Source organism: Gigantopelta aegis, chromosome 10, assembly GCF_016097555.1.
Source record: "Gigantopelta aegis isolate Gae_Host chromosome 10, Gae_host_genome, whole genome shotgun sequence".
Lineage (NCBI taxonomy): Eukaryota > Metazoa > Mollusca > Gastropoda > Neomphalida > Peltospiridae > Gigantopelta > Gigantopelta aegis.
This window is the reverse complement of record NC_054708.1, coordinates 70,545,448-70,562,354: the sequence shown is the minus strand read 5'-3', so window position 1 is coordinate 70,562,354 and position 16,907 is coordinate 70,545,448. Positions and strand designations below refer to the sequence as shown.

The following is a 16,907-nucleotide window of genomic DNA, read 5'->3' as shown; positions in this document are numbered from 1 at the left end:
AACATGTAGTCATCAGTGGAAACCCGCTACATTTTTTCTAATGCAGTAAGGGATTTTTATATGCACTTTCCCAAAGACAGGAAAGCATATACCACGGCCTTTGACCAGTTGTAGGAGCGGGACGTAGCCCAGTGGTAAAGCGTTCGATAGGATCGATACCCGTCGGTGGGGCCATTGGGCTATTTCTCGTTCCAGCCAGTGCACCTCGACTAGTATAACCAAAGGTCGTGGTATGCGCTGTCCTGTCTGTGGGATTGTGCATATAAAAGATCACTTGCTGCTAATCAAAAACAGTAGCCCATGAAGTGGCGACAGCGTATTTCCTCTCTCAATATCTGTGTGATTCTTAACTATATGTTCGACGCCATATAACCGTAAATAAAATGCGTCGTTAAATAAAACAATTCCTTCCTTAACCAGTTGTAGTGCACTGATTAGAACGAGAAAACCCCCAATCAGTTGAATGAATCCACTGAGGTGGTTCGATCCTGCAACGCAAGCACGTCAGGCGAGCACTCGACAGACTGAGCTAAATCCCGCCGCATAGGGAATAAGGTGAAACCGCATTATTTATCTTCATTAGAGCGCTGATCATGCCACTGTATTTCATTTAGAAATCTGTCCCGGATCTGGCCCCTGGCTATCCAGAGACGGGACCCAGGACGGACATGCTCGAAACCTTCGTGGTATATGAGCATGACAAAATTATTCGCTCCGCATTTAGAAAGCCGTTGATACATTCTTGATGGACGGACGGCCAGATTAAAAATAGAAATTAGCGCATGATCATATACCTAATTATTATGTAACGTGTATTGCTGATTATTAGTTACTGCTGAAGTTAATGTCCTACATAATTGTGTCACTTGTACGGGTACTCGAGTCCTGTGAACGGACTAGTCTTGCTAGACTCGACCCATGCACGAGTACTCGAGTACTCGTGGAGACCCTAGATGATAGTATGAATTCACGTAAGACGGTTGTAACTTGCCGTAGCACGATTTAATAAAATAAAATAAAAATTGTGTTAATCCTTTAGTCTGGAACTCGAATATAATAAGTAATTTTAACTTTAAAAGGTTGAGATTCTAATAATATCCATATAGGAATATACTATGGTATTCTTAGTAAAGTAAAGTTTGTTTTATTTAACGACGCCACTAGAGCACATTATTTTTTTTATCTTATCATCGGCTATTGGACGTCAATCATGTGGTGATTCTGACACTGGTTTTTTTTTTTTTAGAGGAAACCCGCTGTCGCCACATATGGTACTCTTTTACGACAGGCAGCAAGGGCTCTTTTATTTGCGCTTCCCACAGACAGGATAGCACAAACCATGACCTTTGTTGAACCAGTTATGGATCACTGGTCGGTGCAAGTGGTTTACACCTACCCATTGAGCCTTGCGGAGCACTCACTCAGGGTTTGGAGTCGGTATCTGAATTAAAAATCCCATACCTCGACTGGGACCCGAACCCAGTACCTACCAGCCTGTAGACAGATGGCCTAACCACGACGCCACCGAGGCCGGTATGGTATTCTTAGATACCGTCATTTTTGTTTGTTGTTATTCTTACGGCGAGATCTCAAAGATTTATTTTTAAAAGATCCTTATTTGATCAAATAAACAACATATACGGAGGACGGGATGTAGCCCAGTGGTACAGCGCTCGCTTGATGCTTAGTCGGTTTGGGATCGAACGCCGGTCAGTGCACCACGACTGGTATATCAAAGGCCGTGGTATGTACTATCCTGTCTGAAATGGTGCATATAAAAAAATCCCTTGCTAGTAATGGAAAAATGTCGCGGGTTTTCTCTCCAAGACTACATGTCAAAATTACCAAATGTTTGAAATCCAATAGCCGGTGATTAATAAGTCGGTGTGCTCTAGTGGTGTTGTTAAATAAAACAAACAAGATATACGTTGCTCGGTCTCATAAATAAAATATAATAAGTAACCAAGAAGGGTAAAAAAACATGTTATTAGACAGTAGAGCGCAATGTCGTGTAGCATATGGAAAGAGAAAAAAAAGAAAGAAATGGGTTTTTTTAACGACGCACTCAACACATTTTTATTTACTGTTATATGGCGTCAGACATATGGTTAAGGACCACACAGATTTTGAGAGGAAACCCGCTGTCGCCACTACATGGGCTACTCTTTCCGATTAGCAGCAAGGGATATTTTATTTGCGCTTCTCACAGGCAGGATAGCACAAACCATGGCCTTTGTTGAACCAGTTATGGATTACTGGCCGGTGCAAGTGGTTTACACCTACCCATTGAGCCTTGCGGAGCACTCACTCAGGGTTTGGAGTCGGTATCTGAATTAAAAATCCCATGCCTCGACTGGGATCCGAACCCAGTACCTACTAGCCTGTAGACCAATGGCCTAACCACGACGCCACCGAGGCCGGTACGTAGCAGTGCCCTACGATTCTTAGATCGTTGTTTGTGCTGTGGAACCCACATTTCGCTTCCACGCGTCAACAATTGCATGACGTCATTTATCAGTGTAACATAATGGCAATATTAAACTTGGTGGGTAGAGCGCGATGTCATGTAAGTTATGAAGTAGAGGGTCTTTTTTCTTATCCCAACCAGTGCCCCACGTATTTTTTTTTTTTTTTTTAGATCACTGTTTATGACGTGGAAGCCAAACACTGCTTCCAAGCGTCTAACTTGTGACGTCATTTCTCATGTTAACATATTGGCAATATTCAGATTAGTGGGTAGAGCACTATGTTGTGTAGGATATGAAGTCGATGGTATTTTTTTCTCGTCCCAACCAGTGCCCCACGATAACTATTTTGTAGGAGCCAAACGTCGCTTCCAAACATCCAGCAATTGTGTGACTTCATTTCTCATTGTGGGGCGCGACGTTGCCCAGTGGTAAAGCGCCCGCTTGATGTGCGGTCGGTTTAGGATCCATCCCTGTCGGTGGCCCCATTGGGCTATTTCTCGTTCCAGCCAGTGCTCCACGACCGTGGTATGTACTATCCTGTCTGTGGGATAGTGCATATAAAAGATCCCTTGCTGCTAATCGAAAAGAGTAGCCCATGAAGTTTCCTCTCTCAATGTCTTTTTGGTCCTTAACCATATGCCGGACGCCATAAAACCGTAAATACAATGCGTTTAGTGAGTCGTTAAATAAAACATTTTCCTTCATTTCTCATTGTAACATAATGGAAATATTTAGCTTGGTGGGTAGAGCGATTTCGTGTAGGATATGAAGTCGGTGTGTTTTATTACATGCCAATCGGTACCCTACGATTATTAGATCGTTGTTACGCAGTCTAACAATTCCGTGATGTCATATGTCATGGTAAAACAATGGCAATATTGAACTTCGTGACCAGATCGCCATAGCGTGTATGATATCAAATCTAGTCTCTTTTTTTTTCCTTCTTCTCAACCAGTGTTCCACGATTATTAAATCACTGTTTATGCTATGGGAGCTAAACTTCGCTTCCAAGCGCCCAATAATTACGTGACGTCATTATCATTGTAAAACAATGTCAATAGTGAACTTAGTGGCTGGAGCTCCATGTGGTGTAGGATATGAAATTTGGTTGTTGTTTTTTTTCTCTCTGTCGTCCCAACCAGTCTTCCATCTAAATCACTGTGTCTATGTTGTGGCAAGTGTATAACAATTGTCCGACGTCATTTCTCATTTTAATATAATGGCAATATTGAACTTAGTGGGTAGAGTGCACAGTAGGGATATGATAAAATGTCAATGTGTGTTTTTTTCACATACCAACCAGCGCCCCAGGATTATTAGATAGTTGTTTATGCTGTGGGAACAAACTTCGCATCCAAGGGTCTAACAATAGTGTGACGTCATTTGTCATTGTAAAAATAATGGCAATATTAAGCTTAGTAGGTAGAGAGCACTATGTCCTGTAGGATATGAATTCGATATGTTGTTCCATGTACCAACCAGTGCTCCATGATCCATAGATTGCGGTCTATTCTGTTAGAGCGAAAGATCGCTTCCAAGTGCCTAACAATTGCGTGACGTAATTTTTCAATGTCAACTAATGACAATATTGAAGTTAGTGAGTGGAGCGCCATGTCGTGTAGAATATGAAGTCATAGGCTTTTTCACTGATCTCAACCAGTGCCCACGAATCTTAAATCACTGTTTATGCCGTGGGAGGTAAAATTCGCTTCGAAGCGTCTAATACTTATGTGACGTCATTTGTCAATATAACATAATAGCAATATTGAGGTTACTGGAGCGCCATGTCGTGTCGGATATGAAATCTAGCCTTTTCTCATTACAACCAGTGTTTCAGGATTATTAAATCACTGTTTATGCTGTGGGTGCGAAATTTTGCTACCAAGCACCTAACAATTGAGCTACGTCATTTTTCAATGTCAAATAATGGCAATATTGAAGTTAGTGGGTAGAGATCAATGTCGTGTAGGATATAAAGTCATCGGTCTTTTCACTATCTCAATCAGTGTCCCACGAATCATAGAGCAAAAGTTCCTTTCCAAGTGCCTAACAATTCCATGACGTCATTTTTTAAATGTCAAATAATGGCAATATTGAACTTAGTGAGCGGAGCGCCATGTCGTGTAGCATATGAAATATAGGTGGGGGTTTTCTCGTCCCAACCAGTGTTCTACCATTATTAAATCATAATTTATGCTTTGGGAGCGAAACTTCGCTTCCAAGCGCCTAACAATTGAGTTACGTCATTTGTAATTGTGAAATGATGACAGTATTGAACTTAGTGGGTACAGAGTCTTGTCCTGTATGGTATGAAGTCGAGAGTCCTTTTTCTGGTCATAAGACAGTGCCCTACAATTCGTAGATCATTATTAATGCGGTGAGACCCAAAGTTCGCTTCCAAGCGTTAAATACGTGCGTGAAGTCATTTGTCATTGTAAGATAATCGCAATATTGAGGTTACTGGGTAGATTGCGGTGTCGTGTAGGATATGAAATCTAGAGGGTTTTTTTCTCGTCCCAACCAGTCTTCCACGATTATTAAATCACTGTTTCTGCAGTGGGAACAAACTTCGCTTTCAAGCTACTAACATTTGAGTTACGTCATTTTTCAATGAATGAATGAATGAATGAACGAATGTTTAATGACACCCCAGCACAAAAATACACATCGGCTATTGGGTGTCACAAATGGTAAGTATCATTTTTCAATGTCAAATAATCGCAACATTGAGCTTAGTGGGTAGAACGCAATGTCGTGTAGGATGTGAATTCATGTACCAACCACTGCTCCATGATTCTTAAATTGCTGTCTATGCTGTTAGAACAAAAGTTCGCTTCCAGGTGCCTAACAATTACATTTTAAGCTAATGGCAACATTGAGCTTAGTGGCTAGAGCGCTATATCGTGTAGGATATGAATTCGATGTGTTCTTCCATGTACCAACCAGTGCTCCATGATTCTTTGATTGATGTCTCTACTGATACGAGTGGAAATTCGCGTCCACGTGTCTAAGAATTGCGTGACGTCATATGTCAATGTCAAATAATGGAATATGGAATTTAGTGGGTGGAGCGCCGCCATATCGTGTAGGATTTGAAGACAAGGTTTTTTTTCACCGATCTCAACCAGTGCCCCACGAATCTTAAGTCGCTGTTTATGCTGTGGGAGCGAAACATTTGAGATACGTCATTTGTAATTGTAAAATAATGGCAATATTGAGCTTACTGGGTAGACTGCGGTGTCGTGTAAGATATGAAATCTAGAGCGGTTTTTTTCCGTCCCATCCAGTATTCTATGATTATTAAATCACTCATAAAATAATGGCTCTATTGAACTTAGAAGGTAGAGCGTCATGTCGTGTATAATATGAAGTCGATGGTCTTTTTTCTCGTCCCAAGACAGTGCCCTACAATTCTTAGATCATTATTTATTCTTTGGGAGTCAAATTTCGCCTCCAAGCGTCTAATAATTGCGTTACGTCATTTGTCATTGTAACATAATGAAAATATTGAGCTTACTGGGTAGACTGCGGTGTCGTGTAGGATATGAAATCTAAAGCGTTTTTCTTTCTCGTCCCAGCCAGTATTCAACGATTATTAAATCACTCTTTATGCGGTGGGAGGGAAAGTTCGCCGTGGCACTGTTGAACTTAGTGGGTAGAGCGCCATATCGTGTTGGAGATAGTCATGGGTCTTTTGAATGTGTAGTACGTCTTTTCACTAATCTCAAACAGTGACCCACGAATCTTAGACCGGAAGTTCGCTTCGAAGTGCCTCACAATTGCGTGACGTCATTTTTCAATGTCAAATAATGGCAATGTTGAACTTGGTGGGTAGAGCGCCATATCGTGTTGGAGATAGTCATGGTCTTTTGAGTGCCACACGAATCTTGCCCAGTGGTAAAGCGTTCGCTTAATGCGCGGTCGGTCTAAGATCGATCCCCGTCGGTGGACCCATTTGGCTATTTCTTGTTCCAGCCAGTGCTCCACAATTGGTGTAACAAAGGCAGTGGTATGTACTATCCTGTCTGTGGGATGGTGCATATAAAAGATTCCTTGCTGTTGATCGAAAAGAGTAGCCCATGAAGTGGTGACTGCGGGTTTCCTCTCTCAATATTTGTGTGGTCCTTAACCATATTATGTCTTATCTTGTTTAGTCGGTATATAGCACTCGACTGGGGTGCTTTGGTCGTAGACTCTAACCTACTCAGTAGATCAATGCTGTAATGTTTTAATTTTTTTTATTCATTACTTTTACTCCCAGTGCGGCCTCTTCGAGGAAAAGAGAGAGAGAGAGAGAGAGAGAGAGAGAGAGAGAGAGAGAGAGAGAGAGAGAGAGAGAGAGAGAGAGAGAGAGAGAGAGAGAGAAGACATCAAAGGCCGTGGCATGTGCTTTGCTGTCTGTGGGAAAGTACATAAAATATTCCCTGCAACTAATGAAAATTAAATGTATCGGTCAAATGTGTGACATCCAAAAGCCGATGATTTATAAATAGATGTGCTCTAGTAGTATTGTAAAACAAAAAGTTTAAGCAAATTAACTCTTTGCTGCCGGTCATTAATGGCTCTTTCGCAATTTGTAGGAATTTACACCAAACAAAAACAATATGGCTGATTTTTGTATTGACCAAGGACTTGACAAGGTCTTCAAATGTAATTAGTTTTTTCCACTGGAATTTAACGACAAATGACACCAGGTTATGTAGAAATACTTACATTATATGTTTGTTTTTTAATCCACTGAATTAGTAGTAATTTTACAGAGCATGTACATTCAGCAATTTTGTTAACAAAAAGAGTTACAAATGCATGATTAACAAAACTCAGACTTGTGATCGTTCCAGCATTCAGTTCATTCAGTGATTCACTGATTCAGGCTTAGGTTTAGGGTTAGTGATAGTATTAAAAAGCATGCTGGAACGTTTGAAAGTCTTTCAAATAAAATTTAATGGCACAAAGATATCTGCCTGTTACACCCAGTTACAATTAGTTACATTTGTTGTTTGGGTCTTTGTAGTTCATCAAGATAAACGTCTCCGGCACGATATTTATTATTGTGATGTTTATTGCTGTGCCGTAACGTTTATCCATTGGATAGAATTTTCCATTTGCAATCACGATTTAATAAAATCAGGCATATGTGCTTTATTTAAGAGCCTCAACACGTACAACAACATATTTTAATAAATTTTAGACAAAAATATTAAGTACAATACCTTTGGTAACCTTTCCAGGATTAGATGTTTGAAAATGACACATTTAAACATTTGAAAGCTATTTTTATCCTGGCACATCGAAAATGCGGAATGAAAATTTTGCGGAACGAGAATTATTCGTATCAAGCATTTTACGTACACCCAGTAAAAAGAAATATTGCGGAACTGAATGGAATTGATTATTAAATTTATTTATTTTGTTATTTTTGTTTCTACATATGTGCTTTGTGTGGGTTGCATTATATGCATTGTTAATAATATTATCACATTAAAGTTTTGGGGTGTATTATTCTTTTTTATTATTATTAAAAAAATAATGATTGTTAGTACAGGTCATTACTTATTATATGGCCTTCATTTATTTACTTTTTCCAAAATTATTATTTCCTTTAGTAATTGTTTTTAAATATTATTATTACAGGCATTGCTTACATGTGTTTCAAAGGTTTTTCTCTTTTTTTTTCTCTTCTTTTTTGTTTTAATTTCATTTCTTTTTTTTTAGCTATAATTACTGGTCATTAGTTATTTTAGGGGTTTTATTCAGTTAAATTTAATTGTTATTATTAATTTATTATCAATTAATTGATTTTTAAAAAATATTATTCATTAATTAAGTTTATTTATTTATTATTATTAAACGTGATATTCCATTAAATATCGTGGAATGAACTCGTGAACCCGAGACAAATAATAATCAAAATAATCCGATTCCACCAACAGTTTTCAATCACATTTTAAATATGCTCACAATGGCCGGCGGGAATATTCGAGATTTTGTTCGTAACTGAAAATTGGATTAATGCAGGATTACTATTTGGACAAACTGTCTATTTATATGTAAAACGTGACTTTGAGGTAACCGATCAGGTAATCCACAGGTTATGCAAATGTAATTCACGTAACCAAACGATTGGTTACCTAGATAAAAACCACGTGAACCGACTTCCGGTTACCTCAGATTTCGAAATATTGTCCCCTGTACATGTGTGTGTGTGTGTGTGCGCACCCACGGGCATTCGATTTCTGGTGGATGGATGATTAGTTAGTACTACTAGATCAGTAGATGGAACAAGTGATGCATGTACGCTGTATTATTGTATATATACTATAGTCCATAGGCCATCAACGTCCCAAACTGCGTTCACCTAACGACAAAAACACGAATACGATATTTACGGAAATATTATTCTACATTTTCCAGCTACGATACCTGAAACAAAATAGATTGCAATCAAACAGGAAAAAGTGTGACGTTTCTAACTGCGTTCAGGTGCATGCGTTTGCAAAAAGTATCGTAACACGCATACATGTGCGGTTCGTCTTTTTCATTTTTAAGGCCACTACATGAAAAAATATATGTTTCTTAAATATGCACAGTTGACGAACACTTAGTTTAATATGTTTTTTAAAGGAAAAATTCAATTTGTTAAGCGTTCTGGTCCGGTCCACGTTTTATCAACACACATCGCTAAAACTTCATATCGATACTGATAGGCATTACGTTTATACCAGTGAATAGTTTGTAAAATATCATTTTTTAAATGAATTGATTCATAATTAACACAATTTATACACTCAAAATTATTTACAATTATTATGAATGGATTATGAATACTATTCACTACAATAGAGGCACAAAAATGTAGCATACCTTTTGCAGATCGAATGTAATAATTGAAAACAAATTCTAACAACAGGGGTCTTAAAAGTCGTAAAAATTAAATGCTTTGGCCTTGTTGATCTGGCACGTGTGAGCAGGGGTGGGAAAAAATAAAATTGTCAATCGGTCCCATGTGATGTCATCACTACCGGAGGGGGGTGGGGGGGTGGAGAGAGAGAGGGGGAAAGAAAAAAGGAATACAAATAAAATTATAAAATCATTTAAAAGGTGATATTTGCCAAATAGTGTTTTTAAAAACAAAATCATAGTGGCATTTGTATATTTTTATCTTGAATCATGAACGCAACATGATAAACATCAAAACATGAAAAACCCCCAAAATGTTTGATCACATCAGTGAAAAAACCAAATTGTATATATTTTACATAATGGAATAAATAATATAAAAAAGGAATAAAGTTACACATTTTAACTCCCATATATATGTATAAAAAGTACGAGTATTCAGTACTGTGTCCTGAAAATTAATAAACAATAACACCGTTGGAGTGTTTGACAACTTGAGCTAGCACACGTTTAGACAAAACAATTAATAACGGTGTCCCTGATTGGATGACATTTGACCTCTACTGGCTCTAGAGATAGCCGGGTTAGCTATTCCAGCTCACTCCTACTTGTAACAAAAAAGGTGGAAACCTTTTTTTAATTTTAAAATCCATTATAATTATTTGATACACTACATTGAACAGTCAACAATAAATGCATTTACAGATTATTTCAGTATATTTTATGCTCAATCTAATTAAAATTAGCTCCACTATTACATGTGGATCTAAAGACAGCCAGTTGGAGCTCATGTTCACCAATCAAAACCTTACGTGCAGAATCCTGCCAATGATTTAAAACTAACACTGCGTAGTCCCCAATGTCCAGGTAACATTTCGTCTGTAAATAATAATTTAAATATTGACCAATCACACTTCGTCTTTTATAACGTTATTTGGGAGCATACAAATTCTAAAAATATCGGGCGAGTCTATTTTAGTGGCCGCAGTACAGCAAACCATACCAATACGTACGGGGTGGGTTATCAGTCTTCAATTTTACATTAAAAATTATTTATTTATTTATAAAATTAAAAAAACCTAAATCAGTCTTCAGTTTTACATTACAAATTATTTATTTTATAAAATAAAACATGTTTTAAGGCATTCGTAATTCACATGAAACATGTCGTATACCCTCAGGATAATTCGGAATGTTTTCAAATTATTTTTAAATCACTGGCAGGATTCTGCAAGTAAGGTGTTGATTGGTGGACATGAGCTCCAACTGGCTGTCTTTAGATCCACATGTAATAGTGGAGCTAATTTTAATTTGATTGTTTTATGCTATTTCAAGCAGTTTGTATTTCACAAAAGCCTCTTACTTCGGACTCGGACACTCAACCCGGCAGAGCTCCGAACACAGGCGTTGACAAGTGTTGATTGTGACCAGTTGCAAACTCTGGGTCCTTTGTTTTAATTGGAGTGTAATACCTTGGTAGCTTTCTCACCAAGGATGGTGTTATTGTAAACGTCTGTTTAATCTCTTGACCAGCTCAGAGGCTTAAACAAATGTCTAGCCTAGTGGCAGTGAATTGATACTATTGTAGGTCCGACTTTATGGCAAACTTTAGAATCACAGACGTCTGAAGTACCAGTCAGTTTGACCACTATTTATTTGTTTATTTATTTAAGATACCGATGTCTGGGCAAGCCGATCCAATTGACGGATAGGAATTTGTTCCAATAATAGAAACGGACAGGTGCTTCGGACCGACAAGAATGACAAAAGTGGGACCGGCAAACACACGTTTAAATTTTTTTATTTTGGTCTCGGAGATCGAGAATCCGTCCCAGACCGGTAAAAAGGGGCTTTTCCCCACCTCTGCGTGTGAGGTCATGTGACATGCATTGAATGTTAATTCATCTTTCTCCATTTTAAGTCAATTTCTACGAGTCATGTGGACCCAATATCGGTAATTTTAAGGAATAAACAAAAACAACTTAGTAAAATTAATGGTTTTAGAGGTTTGTAGAGTGTTGTATTTAGATACTTACTTTTCTGAACTTTATTGTTTATGAAAATGTTCCTGAACTGTCAAGAAAAACCTCATAAATTAACGACATGCCGATGACAACAAATCGGATGTTGATTGTGCGAACTGTTCATGAGAAAACAAAATGAACGGAATTTGAAGCATAACGCAGTTAGGGACGTTGATGATATACGACAATATAGCATACACACATGACTAGTTCCATCAAGTTATGGTATAAAGCAATTGTCATGACGTCATATTAATTACGTCATGTTGTTCGGATGCTTCCACCCCTCTGAAGAGTATTCCCTAACAAATATCCTATAAGATGTCAGCGAAGTCGATATAGGTGACATGGTTACAATCTATTATGTGGAATTTGTGTCATTATGATGTTTTTTTTCCACGATTTCTGTCTTGGCAAAATGTAAGGAAAATATATTGGTAATTAAAAGTAGGAGAGTAATTTATTGTAATTGTTAACAATGTGGTTCGGATCGATTTTAAAGTGTTACGTAATTGTTGAACGGCAGGGTATACATGTATATATTATTATTTTGTAATGGCCACACCTTCGTTATTAGTGTTACAGCATATTATGGTCCTAGTGTATAACAGTGAAAAATAGTCTAGAATCGCTAAGTTATTTGCAATTTGCATCTGACAAAAATAACAAAACACTAAAGTTTATATACAAAGTCCTTCCCACAGGGACATTCGTTGTATTATGTTTTAGTAATTGACAAAGTAACTATACAGCAATGATTTTTTAATCTTACTAACAAATATTCTGGCACATGGTCTTTGATTATTTCTGCAGAATCGCTGGTGTTCATTTAGGACACTGGACGGAACCGAATGTAATATTATTATTGTATATCCGAGGTGTAAATATCTATTTACTAAAACGGAAGTCGGTCAATGAGACAAAAATATTGTCAGATTCTTTGTGTAAAATTAAATTTTTAAAGAAAAAAAAAATTGATATGATTTAGGCTGTGTACTATTTACATTAGTATTTGTTTTAAATTATCGCCAACTAAAATGTGTTTTACGAATCATGTCAAAACATTCTGTAAATGTTTGTTTGTTTTTCATATTATTTTGTTTATTCACATATTAATAGACCACAATACGTGACAAAGCACATTAATACTGTTCATGTATTTATGAATCAACTGATTAGATTTATATATATTTAAAAAATTGTCTTACCCACAGTGCATATGCGATTCTGCCATGTTTTTTCTGGCAAAAGTCCTATTTTAAAAATTCAATGCAGTCTTGTTTTGCTCGGTAATGTATTGAATGTATTTTGTAAAAATATATCAACACTATCATAAGGTATTTATGAAAATATGATTAAATTAGCCTTTTTCTGCATTTTTCGCAAATCTGTTACCCATTTACTCCGATTTTTGTTTTTTTAACGTGATTTCACTTAAATTGTACAACACTTCGACAAAATTTTCGTTTCCTTACATATGGGACTCAATTTGTTTAGGTTATTTGACCTTGTCATAAGCGCTCGCTATTATAGTGCTTTTTCCCACCACCACCACCACCACCAAAAAAAAAAAAAAAAAAAAATGTATTGGTCAACATTGTGGAAATATCTACCCCTGTATTTTGTCCCTCAGTATCTGGTATAAAAAAGTTGGTATGAAATACAAGCTGACTCATCTTTTATGTACCGTTATTTGAACTGAGGATGTCGATCTGAATTTAACGGGTATTCATTTTGCTGAATCGATCAAAGTTTTAATATTATTTTTATAAAGATTTTAAGATGCCTAAAATATAATAAAGATTAAAAAAAAATTATCCCCTAATGTGAGATAAACAAAATTCTGTTAATTTTATTTCCATCTCCATCAAATGAATCGATCGCTTTGATATCACCAGCCAGTGTTTTTTTTGGGTATGGCACTATGGAATTGAATGCAACCACAGTCAACAGGGAGTATGGGGACCTTCCCCAGAAAGAAAATGGGTTATGTTTAAGATTAAGGTTAAGAAAATCAGACAGTAATGATGACTAATTAATTTTGTCAAAAAGTTAACTTTAACAAATAAATTTTTGGATATGGCGCCATACCCGTTTTACCCTTTGGCAGAAACCCTGCCAGCTGATAAAAAGTAGTTTCGTTTTTGTAAAGGCGGTGTATATATTATTTGGCATCCAAGGTAAATGATTTTAATGATGTACACTACCACTTCCGTTGTTTTTGTAAGTGGTGATATACCCCCTCCCCCATTGTAAAGATATTGATATTTTATAAAGAATTGCTGAATAAACAAATGACCGTAAGTAAAAATCATCAGTTACAACCAATTAAATCTGCAAGCGAGGACAACACATCAGACAATAGTGGACACAAAAAACAGAATGACCGTTTTGATCACGTGACAAATTTGATGCCAAATAAGGTGTTTTTTTTCAGTTGGATATTGCTGAATTGATAAAAATAGAATATTTTCATTGCTCAAATAAAATATAAGTTTTATTGTATGTATCAAACATACAAATGTATATAGGTATGGGACACAATAGAGGCTGTTAAAAATACTGTTAAATTATGTTATGGTAACTGTCGTCAGCTATTGCAGTTTTTCGTCAGGTGTGTTTTCGTACACATCACTGCTCATTTTCTTTGATGTCTAGTGTTTATTGTGTGAAAAAAAAGTGTGCATGTGGAAATAGTGGAGAAGGGTATTGTAAAGTGTGTAAATAAAGTGGCAGATGAACGTGAAAAGAGGGCCGCCCCACTTAAGTAGAGCAGCAAAAACACTGTAGTGATTATAAAGTGGGAGCCTCAGCCTAATTGTTTTTTTGTTTTTTAATATGATGTCTGATTCACAGTGATTGCACATTGTTTTCATTTCATTATTTACTTCTTTCTATTTATTGACCAAATTTTGTCATAACATAGTGTTATAATAATTAACTTGACCGAAAGTGAGGTGTATAATTATGTATAATATTACATGTTGAACGCTCGCCATTGTGACCTCTTTTAATGTAACATCACCAATTTCTATGTAGCTAGCAAGGTGTTTCCTATTAAATACATTTTAAATAAGCTTATATCATGTGAATGAACATGTTGTTATATTACTAGAGTAGTATGCAGTTAAAATATACATACTCTAAATAAACAGGCCTCTACTGATTAGTTTTTTTCATTTGGCAACTAAAATATTGCATACTATCTATATAAAAAATAACAGTAAGCACCATCTGGCTCCTAGATTGAAAAGTTAAAGTAGAGGGTTAATAAATGGAATCATAGTCATTTCGTACCATCCATTTCGTAACATGCTGACTGGTCATTTTGTACCCTAGTCATTTCATACCATTGTGAAAAGTCATTTCATATCCTTGTCATTTCGTACCAGTATATAGCAAGTGAATAGATTACTTGCACATATGGAAAAATATGTCTATCAAGGAAGCAGTGTATCTACTTTAACAAGTCATTATTAACCCAATTGACTAAAGTGCGCTTTTTATATTTACGTTTTAATAATTATGATAATAATAATTAATTTGAACCATTTTCCAGCTAGCAGTTGACTGGTATGAAATTGACAAATATTATTTATTTGCATCATTATTATTATTTTTGTTATTCAGTTGCAGGTGTTGTTTACATCTTATAGAGGTTTGTAATGTAATGTTATTTTGTAAAAGACACTACCAGGCTGATATTATGTCTGTCATTACAAACTTTCTTATGGTATGAAATTACTTTCAGTTATTTCAGTTATAGTACGAAATGGCCAAGATACGAAATGACTAGGGTACAAAATGAGTTTTTGCAATGGTATGAAATGACTATGGTACAAAATGACCAGAGTACGAAACGACCAAATTAGGTACAAAATGACAATGATACGAAATGACCAGGGTATGAATTGACTAGCAACCAATAAATGTATGGGTTGCAGCTTATAATTGACAAATTGTCAAAAATAGACATCTTAGGTTATTCCCTTGGACCCTTCATATTAAAAGAAGTAAAACTCATACGTGTATATTTGTATTTTTAGATGTTAGCAGGCAAGTGACAATTGCTTAAAAACAATGAGTGAACATTCGGCATTACATAAAACGGTTGAAGCCACCCATGCAAAGGCTGATACTGTACAAGAAGTGAAGAAAAAGGAACAGAAAAAGACGGGAAAGAATCAACCAAAACAGGATGATTGTAATTCTGGAAACGAGGTCAGTAAAACAGATGACCCCAGAATGAATCCCAATACCTGCCATGAAAAGAAGGAAGAGAACAATTCTGAAGAGACTAAATCTAAAGACACTACTGGTAATGAAAGTGCTGTGTCAAAAGAAAATGGAAAGGACAAATTGAAAGTGAACCAGGTGAAATTTACTATAGGAGATACCCAGCCTCTGGATGAGGAGCAAGAAATAAGCCGTATTGAGGTTAGGAACTTAAGTATAGTATAGTATAGAGCTTTCATCAGTTAATTATTTGTTTTAATTTTAAATCCATCGCATCTTTATCTGTAATGTTTCCAGGCCAGTGTGCTTGAACCTTAATTGTATATACAAACATAACAATAAATTAATATGAGTCTCTTTTTTTTAATTCATTTCAACTTATATTCGTGCTTATATCCAGTTAAGGTTCAAGCACGCTGTCCTGGGCACACACCAGCTATCTCAGATGTCTTGTCTAGGACAGTGTGTTAGTGGTTAGTGAGAGAGAAGAGGGTGTAGTGGTCTTATAACTACCCATTGAGTCGTTAAATCTCGCTCTTAGTGGGAGCCGGTACCGGGCTGTGAACCCTGTACCTACCAGCCTTATGTTGAATGGCCTAAACACTACACCACCTAGGCTGGTCTTTTTTTTCTCCATTTTATTACATGTATATTATCCTCATTTACTTGAAAGCCATACTACTAATAGCGGATACTCATGCAGTATTGTCATTCAAGCAACAGTAATATTTACCAATTCACTTCAATGGTAAAAATTTATTAAAATGTATAAAACATTTTCCACATAATCACTTGTTGTTTTTGTTTACATAAACATTCCAATAGGTAGTAAGGATCAGTAATTTTTCTACTTTCTCCCCAAAACTGTACTATGCAGATATTGAAGCGAATCACATTATTTTTAACTAAAATTGTTCAGAATAGTTGTTAGCAGATGTGACTGGCACACATAGTTTATCGAGTAGAAGTCTTGTTTATCAATTGCAAGTCTTAGTATTTCACGTATATTAGATATGCTTTGAAGTAGTATTAGTGTGATGGCAGATTGCAGTGTAAGCTGTAATGATTCATTGTATTGTGCACAAAAATAATTGTTACCTTTTTTTCAAATACATATTTTCTTATTCATTCAAAAAAATACTCCCTAAACAAATATGTGGTTACATCAACTGTACAAAGGGTGGTTTTGTTTTTGAATGCTCCATTTAAAATAGTATGGTTTTCGTGTTACGACAGTTTTCGAGAACTAGCGATTCATACATGTAGGTATGCATCTTAA

General features: G+C 36.3%; 1 protein-coding gene across 9 annotated transcripts in view; it reads left to right on the top strand.

Annotated features, from left to right (window-relative positions):
- Positions 1-7,045: 7,045 nt before the first annotated feature.
- LOC121382558 (inositol hexakisphosphate and diphosphoinositol-pentakisphosphate kinase 2-like) overlaps positions 7,046-16,907 on the top strand; it is a 122,585-nt gene continuing 112,723 nt past the window's right edge. For 8 of the 9 annotated variants that reach the window (XM_041512024.1, XM_041512019.1, XM_041512023.1 and 5 more), the window contains exons 1-2: positions 7,047-7,162; positions 15,439-15,829. In XM_041512024.1, the coding sequence (XP_041367958.1) occupies positions 15,473-15,829 (357 nt within the window). In that variant the 5' untranslated portion in view covers positions 7,047-7,162; positions 15,439-15,472. Of the gene's footprint in view, positions 7,163-15,438; positions 15,830-16,907 lie in introns of all 9 variants that reach the window. The other variant, XM_041512025.1, reaches the window with a different exon arrangement.